The sequence below is a fragment of the Neovison vison genome, chromosome 6 (genome assembly GCF_020171115.1).
Source record: "Neovison vison isolate M4711 chromosome 6, ASM_NN_V1, whole genome shotgun sequence".
Taxonomy (NCBI): domain Eukaryota; kingdom Metazoa; phylum Chordata; class Mammalia; order Carnivora; family Mustelidae; genus Neogale; species Neogale vison.
Window position 1 is genome coordinate 124766447 of NC_058096.1, and position 11162 is coordinate 124777608.

General features: G+C 37.7%; 1 protein-coding gene across 1 annotated transcript in view; it reads left to right on the forward strand.

Moving 5' to 3' along the window:
- COPB2 (COPI coat complex subunit beta 2) overlaps positions 1-10756 on the forward strand; it is a 34344-nt gene extending 23588 nt beyond the window's left edge. The window contains exons 11-22 of the mRNA XM_044252255.1: positions 731-819; positions 904-1010; positions 2308-2451; positions 4196-4326; positions 4609-4816; positions 6533-6643; positions 7633-7847; positions 9315-9407; positions 9500-9680; positions 9844-9912; positions 10062-10133; positions 10380-10756. Coding sequence (XP_044108190.1) covers positions 731-819; positions 904-1010; positions 2308-2451; positions 4196-4326; positions 4609-4816; positions 6533-6643; positions 7633-7847; positions 9315-9407; positions 9500-9680; positions 9844-9912; positions 10062-10133; positions 10380-10475 — 1516 coding nt within the window. The 3' untranslated portion in view covers positions 10476-10756. The remainder of the gene's footprint in view (positions 1-730; positions 820-903; positions 1011-2307; positions 2452-4195; positions 4327-4608; positions 4817-6532; positions 6644-7632; positions 7848-9314; positions 9408-9499; positions 9681-9843; positions 9913-10061; positions 10134-10379) is intronic.
- Positions 10757-11162: the final 406 nt, after the last annotated feature.

An 11162-nucleotide genomic window follows, 5' to 3' on the forward strand; every position in this document is an offset into this window, starting at 1 on the left:
CTTTCCTGTCTTGATAGGAACACTCATCAGATCACTTCCTTAAATACTCTTGATTATCCAGCAATAGCCACAGTCCCTTTTTTCAAGAGGCCTGAATATACACAATGTTCTAAACAGTTGCCAGAAATGGCTGAGCCACTTGTTAAAGTTTTTATCTTAAGTCATCTTTATTGAGTTGTAATTTATACAAAATTAAATGCACTACTTTAAATGTACGTTTCAGTGAAATTTGGCAGATAGATACAGTCTGTAACCACCAGCACAATAAAGACATAGAACATTTCTGTCATCCCTGGAAAATCCCTTTGTTTTCCCTTAACAGACTTTTCCCTGGCCCCGAACATTGATTTGCTTTTTGTCACCATGTGGATTAGATTTGTCCTTAGAGTTTAATATAAATGGAGTCCTACAGTATCCACTCTTGTGTCTGGCCTTTTTTGCTTAGCATAATATTTTTGAGATTCATCCATATTGTTGCATAAATCAGTAACTGGTCCCCTGTTCTGCAGAGTAATATTCCATTGTATGAATATATCATAGTTGGTTTAATCACTCACTTTTTGAGGGATGGTGGGTCTTTTTCAGTTTCTGAAATAGTTGTAAACCCTAATAATGTGTGTAATAATGTGTGTAATAATTCATTACTCAGATATATTTGAAAATATTTCTAACATTTTATGGAAGTATGGTTTGGTATATAATATGCCATGTTTTCCTTCCTTCCCGCCAGATATGCAATAAGAGAGAGCAACAGTGTTGTAAAGATATTTAAGAACTTTAAGGAAAAAAAATCATTTAAACCAGATTTTGGAGCAGAAAGTGAGTGCTATTTATTTATGACACAATATTAGAAGCTTTGCAATGGCTCAGAAACATCTAAACCAAAATCCTTTTTCCTTTTAGGTATCTATGGAGGCTTCTTACTGGGAGTCAGATCTGTAAATGGCTTAGCTTTCTATGACTGGGACAATACCGAACTCATACGCAGAATTGAAATTCAGCCCAAACACGTGAGTTTTCCCCTCCATTGTTACTTCTGGAGTGTGCACCTTTGTGAGGAACCGTCAGTCCCTGAGGCAAATAAGTGTCTTTGTACCCAGCTGTCCTGGTTCCATTTGTGTTGGACACAGTACCATTTACTTTAAGATTGCTTAGAAAATCAGAATTGTAGTATATGATTGAGGCAGTAGACATTGGGTATTTTGAAAAGCACCAAAGGTTATACAAATGTTATACAAATAAATTCATATTTTATTTTTTAAAAGATTTTATTTATTTGAGAGAGAATGAGTGAGAGAGAGCATGAGAGAGGAGGTCAGAGGAAGAAGCAGACTCCCCAAGGAGCTGGGAGTCCGATCCATTTAATTTTAATTTTAATTCCTGGAAGTCCAGGATCATGACCTGAGCCGAAGGCAGTTACTCAACCAACTGAGCCCCCCAGGCGCCTCTGTTATTCATATTTTAAATGGCATTTGACAGAATATAAAAAGTATACTTTGAAAACAGGAAGTCAGGGAGCTCTTGACTTGGAAAGGCGTAGGAGCCCCATACCATTCAGAAAGCCTTTTCATGCTTTACCTGATGACTGTTGAAACTTCAGGTAAATGCCTCTAGTGACAGAGCTTTCTACCTTTGGAACTGCCTGCTTCTTTGACCACTTTTCATTGTCACAAAATTCTTTGGAGACAAATCTACCTCCCTAGGGTCCTGGTTGTGTCTTTTAACAACATGCAATCTGAGTGGGGACTAGGGTCCCACAGGGCAAAAATTGGTTGCTGAGAGCAAAGAAAATTCACTCTTTATCTATAAAGCATATTTATATGTATGTATATATGTGTATGTGCTATGTTTGTATAAGCATATATATAATATCCATGGTATTAAAACTTTATAGGTGAGGTGAGGGAAAAAAATGTCTAAAAAGGTTACTGGGTGTGTGGGTGGGGATGATAATGAAAAAAAAAAGGCTGAAAAACACTTTTCTAGAGCAATAGGGACTAGGCTACAGCTGCTAAATTATAGCACATTCAGTGTCTACTGACAGCTTTCCTTCCTGTTTTCCTTGAGTCTTTCCATTTCTAGGCTAAAGAGTGAGGCACTGCCCTGTCCACCCTCCAAATAAATACAAATATATACATACATATGTGTGTAAATATATATCTATATATACACTGCATGTACTACATAAAATTGTTAAATGCATACTTACTACCCTAATATAAGAAGACAAGTCTTATTAGAAACAAAGTGTACACAGTTTGTCATACCGCTTAGAAATCCCAAACTGTTTTGTTTGCCATGTTGTAGATTTTCTGGTCTGACTCTGGAGAGCTGGTTTGTATTGCCACTGAGGAGTCATTTTTTATCCTGAAGTATCTGTCGGAAAAAGTCTTGGCTGCACAGGAAACACATGAGGGAGTTACTGAAGATGGCATTGAAGATGCCTTTGAGGTAATTGACCAACACAATTTTAGCTTTGTTTTTACTGATTTATATTCATATAATAGAACTTCACTGATTTTTTTTTCAATTTATTTATTTTCAGAAAAACAGTATTCATTATTTTTTCACCACACCCAGTGCTCCATGCAATCCGTGCCCTCTATAATACCCACCACCTGGTACCCCAACCTCCCACCCCCCCGCCACTTCAAACCCCTCAGATTGTTTTTCAGAGTCCATAGTCTCTCATGGTTCATCTCCCCTTCCAATTTTCCCCAACTCCTTTCTCCTCTCTAACACCCCTTGTCCTCCATGCTATTTGTTATGCTCCACAAATAAGTGAAACCATATGATAATTGACTCTCTCTGCTTGACTTCTTTCACTCAGCATAATCTCTTCCAGTCCCATCCATGTTGCTACAAGAGTTGGGTATTCATCCTTTCTGATGGAGGCATAATACTCCATAGTGTATATGGACCACATCTTCCTTATCCATTCATCCGTTGAAGGGCATCTTGGTTCTTTCCATAGTTTGGTGACCGTGGCCATTGGTGCTATAAACCGGGGTACAGATGGCCCTTCTTTTCACGACATCTGTATCTTTGGGGTAAATACCTAGGAGTGCAATTGCAGGGTCATAGGGAAGCTCTATTTTTAATTTCTTGAGGAATCTCCACACTGTTCTCCAAAGAGGCTGCACCAACTTGCATTCCCACCAACAGTGTAAGAGGGTTCCCCTTTCTCCATATCCCCTCCAACACATGTTGTTCCTGTTTTGTTAATTTTGGCCATTCTAACTGGTGTAAGGTGGTATCTCAATGTGGTTTTAATTTTAATCTCCCTGAGGGCTAATGATGATGAACATTTTTTCATGTGTCTGATAGCCATTTGTATGTCTTGATTGGAGAAGTGTCTGTTCATATCTTCTTCCCATTTTTTGATATGTTTGCCTGTTTCGTGTGTGTTGAGTTTGAGGAGTTCATTATTTTATTAAGTTAGGTTTTTTTTTTTAAAGATTTTATTTATTTATTTGAGAGAGAGAGACAGTGAGAGAGAGCATGAGCGAGGAGAAGGTCAGAGAGCGAAGCAGACTCCCCATGGAGCTGGGAGCCCGATGCGGGACTCGATCCCGGGACTCCAGGATCACGCCCTGAGCCGAAGGCAGTCGTCCAACCAACTGCGCCACCCAGGCGTCCCTTATTAAGTTAGGTTTGGAGAAAGTAACATTTAACTAATTACAGTGAAATGCAAAAATTAAAGTTATCTGAAAGATCAGAGTTTGAAAGTATGTATGTTTAAAAGAAATTTGTACTTTGATTTTAGGAAGTTTTTAGATTCCTTTGGTATCTTTTAGTAAGGAAATTAGAAGGTGCTTTGGTATTAAGACAGTTTACCCAGAGTGATTTAAATGAGCTCTCAAATGGTTAAGTTAAATCATCTGTTGTGGAGATGGTCCTGGAAGATTTTATGAAATACTTCGCCAATTTCATGTGTGTGAGTTTAGATCACCACTTTCTGGATCACAGCTCTGATGCAGCAGTGAGATTCTACATTACAAATATACTCAGCCAGGAATCTGTTTTTTACATGGAGAAAGAAAATAGAAATTCCAAGGAAATATTTTCTTTCTTAAAGTAGGCTCTTACTTTGTATTCCTTATTCTACCTTATCACCCCCAGTCATACTCAGTTTTTGTTATTGACAGGATTTCTAATACTTGTAAGTTCATAATAGACTATTTTTTCTTTTCAGGTTCTCGGTGAGATTCAGGAAATTGTGAAAACAGGGCTGTGGGTAGGCGATTGCTTCATTTACACAAGTTCTGTGAACAGATTAAATTATTATGTTGGAGGAGAAATAGTCACCATTGCCCACTTGGATAGGTAACTGAGTATTGTTTTGCTTTTGTCTCAAGCATCCTAAACTTAGAATTATGCTTTTTAAACAAAATCTGTTGCTGACTTGTAGCAGCAATAGCCTTGATTTTTCAGTGTATAGTTTTAGTACGTTGGCTGTTGTTGATGAGAACTGCTTCAATCAAAGTGAGATTTTGAGCAAGAGGCAGGTTTTTTGTGTTTGTGTGTGTGTCAGAGAGAGAGTGTGTGTGTGTGTGTTTACCTACTGATGTGGGCCTATTCCTAAATTAATTTCTGTTTCTGTTATAGGACAATGTATCTCCTGGGCTATATTCCTAAAGACAACAGGCTTTATCTGGGAGATAAAGAACTGAACATTGTTAGCTATTCTCTGCTGGTTTCAGTGCTGGAATACCAGACAGCTGTCATGAGAAGGGACTTTAGCATGGCTGATAAGGTTCTGCCTACCATTCCAAAAGAACAGAGGACCAGAGTTGCACACTTTCTAGAAAAGCAGGTAAGAGTTTTTTGGTTTGTTTTCTTTTTGGGTGTTTTTTTTTTTTTTTTTTTTCCCTCCTAAACCAATTGAAAAGAATGTTAGTATAGATTTGAAAACTGTTTCTTTATTGCCACTTCTCCTGTAAACTTAAGTTACTTACTAGCCTCTTTGTCCTTTCTTAATGCCCCAGTAACTTCTTTTTATTTTATTTTATTTTATTTTATTTTATTTACTTATTGAGAGAGAGAGGAGACAGAGAGAATGCACACACACAGGGAGGGAGAGAGAGAATCCTAAGCAAACTCTGCACTTAGGCAGAGCCTGATGCAGGGCTCAATCTCACATCCCTGAGACCATGATCTGAGCCAGATGCCCAACTGACTGAGCTACCCAGAGCCGTAACTCTTAGTGCCTTCTTTAAATGTTTAAAGCAAAAAAAAAAAAAAAAGAAAGAAAGAAAAATGTTTAAAGCGATTATCAGTCTTCTCCTTCTGGAGACTTCTTTTTTTTTTTTTTTTTTTTTTTAAAGATTTTATTTATTTGACAGATAGAGATCACAAGTAGGCAGAGAGGAGGAAGCAGGCTCCCTGCCAAGCAGAGAGCCCCATGCCGGGCTCAATCCCAGGAGTCTGGGATCATGACCTGAGCCGAAGGCAGGGCTTTAACCCATTGAGCCACCCAGGCACCCCTTCTGGAGACTTCTTTTCCATTTTATCAATATTTTAATTTCCATCATATATTTTCCCTCTCTATGCTAGCAAGCCTTTTTTTTTCTTTTCTTTTCTTTTTACTGTGGTAAAATATACATTGCATAAAATTTACCACCACTGATACGCCCCTTTCTGAATGGAATGTTTTTAAATCAAATTTGTATGTGCACAAAGTGTAAAGTTCTGCAGAGCTTAAGAAAAATAACCGCACTTCTTTTCCTTTCTCACCTGCTTCCTAGAGGTAATCACTTTTATTCTTTTGGTTGATTCTCTTGGTGTTGATTTCTACATCTCTAAATAAAAGCCAGTTTTGATGACTCTGTGGAATGTGGAAGACCGTTTTAGATTTTCTGTCCCCTGGAGTGCTTGCTAATGAATAAACTGGACATAAGACCAACAGTGAAGTCTAGGTAATAGTACCCCATCCATGTCAGGACCTGCAAGCAAAATGTTTGCTGAATGACCTACAGATCAGGGAAAGTTGGAAGAAAGCTTTCACATTTGACTTGCTTTTCTTTGAGGGACTGGACTAGATAATCTCTAAGCCCAGTTTAGTGAGTAGATTAGGAACAGCTAGGTCTATACCACTGTGCCTTTCTTTTTTTGAAATGGGTGTTGTTCACTCAACTTTCCAAAATCCTTTTCTTTTTGACATTGGTTTGCTTTTGCATTATTGATTTTGCTAGTTTCATTTTATTTTTTTCTTTTTTAATTTTACTAGTTTTACATCAGTTTGTCCAGCATCAGTTACCTCCTGCTGCTTAGAAAACAGCACTGTGGGACTGAATTTTGTCTGCTGGTTGGTTCTTACCAATTAATTTAGTGAGTGACTCCTTAATTTTTCTGTCTTCTCATTAGAGTATTTTGTTACCTATTACTTTTGTTTAGGCAGTGAGGCTGTGTTTCAGGAGGGTAGTCTTAGTTTGAGAGAGATAAATAAATGGATGATTTGCTGTGTACGCACACCAGATATATATGCCTACAGATATATATGCCTACACACTTACATCTGTTCTCTGTTTAGGGCTTCAAGCAGCAAGCTCTCACAGTATCCACAGATCCAGAGCATCGCTTTGAACTTGCTCTTCAGCTCGGAGAACTGAACATTGCATACCAGTTAGCAGTAGAAGCAGAGGTATGTAATAAGTCAGGATTTTTCATAACTAATGTAAAGATTAGGAGGTACTTCTTTGTGTTTAGTGTAAGTTTTCATTGAAGTTCTCGGAAATGCAAATTAGTAACTCTCTTTGGTGAGATTATTGCCACTCTTTGATCATTTAAAAATGCATTTTGTTAGTCTTTACATAAATTAAATGGTTTCTATTGGAGATACATTCTTAGTATCTTATTTAAGAAAAAGTGTTTTTAATAGTTTATATGAGATCTATTTTGTAAGATAAGATATAAGATACAAGATACAGTAGTCTGAGAATTCTTTTAAAGAGTATAGACAAAGCAGTAATTTGCCAGTATCCCAAACTTTTGAGAAAGTTGTTGGTTTTAAATAAAGATTTTAATATTTTGACATAATTCAGTGACATTTTAATAAACTATTATCTATTGAGGGCCCACCAGCTCTGGTTTAAGGCTAGCATTTATTGGTAAATTCATTTCAGATGTGCTAAATAAATTTCAGCTATGTTAAGATCATCCAAATTTGTAGCATTTGATTTTTGAGAAGCTACAAGTGACAGATGATATTGTTGAATATTTAAGGATATAAAAACAATCTTCTGCTCTTTCAAAAAAGGGTATTAAATCACTCATTAAAATAACCGCAATCTAATTACCTTAAAACTCCAATTAGATAGTATTCCTTTTAGTTTTACCGTGTAATTACAAAATAAAAATATAATGGGTTGATGATTATTCATGCATCATTAAAATTGATTTGTGTTTGAATTAATTTTGTATACACGAATAACTTCCATTTTCTCATTACACATTTTGTCATTCCATTCTTATTTTGATTGATAGAACTAACTTAATAGGCACAGCTCAGTATATGTATGAAATATCTCCCATTGTCAGCATAGTAATACTCAGGTTACAAAAGAGTGTTGATGTTGAAAATTCAAATGTTTATTTCCGTAGATGTTTTAACTTGTAAACTCTTTCTTACAGTCAGAACAAAAGTGGAAACAACTTGCTGAACTTGCCATCAGTAAATGTCAGTTTGGCCTTGCCCAGGAGTGCCTGCACCACGCACAGGATTACGGGGGTCTGCTTCTCTTGGCCACTGCCTCTGGAAATGCTAGTATGGTGAACAAACTAGCAGAGGGTGCAGAGAGAGATGGCAAGAATAACGTGGCATTCATGAGCTACTTTTTACAGGGCAAGTAAGTATTTTACCCAAGGTCTAAGAGAGACAGTAATTTAAAACACGAATTTCTGCACTGACTTGGAGGGTGCTTTAGAGAGGAAGAATGAACCTGGAAAGAGAATGGAGAGAGTTCTGGCCTTGCTTCTGGCCAGTGGGGGCAGTCAGAAGACAGTGCTACCTTGGTAGCATTCGCCTTCAGTAAGGGATGCTTTTCACATATTTGATCTAAATATTTGAGCAAAATGAGCTGTTTAGGGAGGGTGTGGACTGAGAGAAATGTTAAACCACTTTCTCAAAGCCTTGCCTCTCCCTGGCTGAGTCATTTTATTTCACCACGGCAGGAAGCTATTCTCCTGCTTCCATAGTACCCAGATGGCAGTAGCTTTACCCTAATTGGATAGTTCTGACCTTATTCGTGCATGGCAAGAATAAAGGGGGTTGAGGATGTCAGGTGCTTCTAGAATTGCGTCTAATTGTAAAGCGTAAAAAGATCATATACTTCTGAAAGTCTAGCGGTTAGTGCAAATCAAATCATCTCAGCATTAGTTGACCATATTAAGAAATCAAACACAAAAGTGTTTAATGCTTGCTCTAGTGACTTTTATAAACCTCACACTTTATTATAAAAACTTAGTGCACCCCAGTGTGTATCATAATAGATGTATTTATAAATTTGTATACTTGTAGGAATAGGCCCATAATTTAAAAGCCAAAAAGTGTCCTGAAAATAGTTCCTTAAAACTTATCTGATGGCAAAACCTGAACTCTGAAGTACTATTATTAGTTGCTTTTATGCCACTCGTTTTTTAGCACATCCAGTATGCATGTGTGATTGCAGAATATTAACGTTTATGACTTTTATTTGATGCTGAGGAGGTGTGCTCACTTCAGCAGCATATTTACTAGAATTGATGCTGAGGATGTTAGGTAATATATAGTATATGTACTATATTACCTTTCTAAAACCCAAAATCCTGTGGGTTTTTTTTTGCCAAAACCCTGTGAATTCTAAAGCACATTATATGCTTTATCAAACTTAGAAAAAAAAAAAAACAAATAAATTAAGAAAACAGGCACCAGGACATTTTCTGGCTGGGCATCACTGGATTGTCCAGCACAGCCCACATTGGAGAATTGCCCTCGTTGACCCCACTTGTAAAACTTAAGTTTCTGCTCCTGAAAGCCTTTAAAATGTGCTTGTCTAAGCTGCCTTAGCTGGTCTTAAAATGCCCCGTTAGCTTCTTCTTAGGAGTTGTTTAAAGTAAGTTATCAGGAGATTGAAAATGGTCACAAACCTGCTCTGTCCTTCATGCTTATGGAGTACATTGAGGACGTAAACACCCTGGTGATGACAAGTAAATGGCTCAGTGACAGAAATGAGGTGTATGTGTGGAAGCTGAGAAAAGCATATTCACCTTGCATTGCTTAATCTGCATTTCTTTTTCTATTCTTGGTAATAGTGCCTCTCCTTTTGAATCTTTAGGCTTGATGCTTGCCTGGAACTCTTGATTAGAACTGGCCGATTGCCAGAAGCTGCCTTCCTGGCCCGGACTTACTTACCCAGTCAGGTTTCAAGGTACAGACTTTTAGTTTTAGGAACAAATGTTTCAGGTAAAAACTAGAGCACACTTACTCAGTCTCTCTCTGGTTCCATAATCTCTACAATAGGGTGGTGAAACTCTGGAGAGAAAATCTCTCAAAAGTCAATCAGAAAGCTGCAGAATCCCTTGCCGATCCAACAGAGTATGAAAACCTTTTTCCTGGATTAAAAGAAGCCTTTGTTGTGGAAGAATGGGTGAAAGAAACACATGCTGATCTGTGGCCAGCCAAGCAATACCCACTTGTCACGGTGAGTCTCCAGGCAGCCAGACCTCACTTATTGTGACTAAAGTGTAGAAGTGCATCACACTTTACATACATGATTGTTGGACTGAGAGCTAATATCTGGGATTTGGGTCAAGTTTAGAGATGAACTGACTTCAGAATATTTCATCATTGCTTTATTCTGATAGCCAAATGAAGAAAGAAATGTTATGGAAGAGGCAAAAGGCTTTCAGCCCTCAAGATCTGCAGCTCACCAGGTCAGTAGAATATTGAATGAGATAATCTGGTTAAGATTTGTTCATTTTAAGTACCTTCTCCCACTTCCTAATTCTAATAGCTTCCCTTGGGGGAAAATTATTTGAGCAAATTCCTTCATCTTTGTCTGTGTCTCCACTTGGGCTTTCAGGAACTTGATGGGAAACCACCTTCTCCTACTCCAGTTATTGTGGCCTCTCACACAGCCAACAAAGAAGAAAAGGTACAGACATCATACCCAGATATTCCAGGGGAACCCCTGCTCACTCCTCCTTCTCTCCCCATGAATGGTTGCAGGATGGGCAGGCCTCTGCATTTCAAGTGATGTAATCACTTTCAGAGCAGGGGCTTTGCAATGAGAAAATGCCCCTTTTGACTATTGCTTTGGTTCTCTTTGGATCATGAATCAGAGGTAACTTCAAAAGGTTATCAGAGATAACCAAGTGCTATATGACTCTTTTCTTTGCAGAGTTTACTCGAACTGGAAGTAGACCTGGATAATTTGGAATTAGAAGATATTGACACAACAGACATCAACCTAGATGAAGACATTTTGGATGATTGAGTGTAATGTTTCTTGAGAACCCAACTCATAGATCATTATTATGGACAGGTATTGATTGCCACCTTGACCACAGTGCTTTGGACTCTGAGAAATTCCTTAGATTTTTATATGAAAAGGCTGAGTGTGGCTCACTGGGAGCACAGTGCTCTTCTCATCTTAGGAGTGGTTTATGTGCAGCATCTAAATCACTGTTTCCTTGTTAAGTAAAACAAATGTGGGCTTTGATTTTTTTCATACTGTCGTTAGACCATATCTCATAAAATCTTTTGAATTAATGAAAATACTTGAAAGCTTCCTTTCTAAATTAGGAAAATAAACTTCTAGTTTTAGAAGGCTAAGCCAAACTACACCTCATCTAGAGATCAGCTCACATTCTCCTAACCCTTTTTTTTGATGTTCCCCCATCCCCAAGTCTACATACTTGGGTTTTTATGCCTCACCCCGATTTTGTGTACTTGCTTCTTGAATCAGAATCTGAAACCCAGATCTTCTAACCTTGTTAAGCTGGGCTCTGTTTAAACTACCTGTTTGGTAATACAGAAAGATACAAGTACTTTTTTGGTCTTCAACAGTGTACCTGTCTGATTAGAGAAATTCATAACCAGGCACTCAAATAGATTACTCAGTTATCTCCTTTAAGCCTAGGAAAATGAGTGGAGTAACAAGGTTTTCTTTGTATTTCTGTTA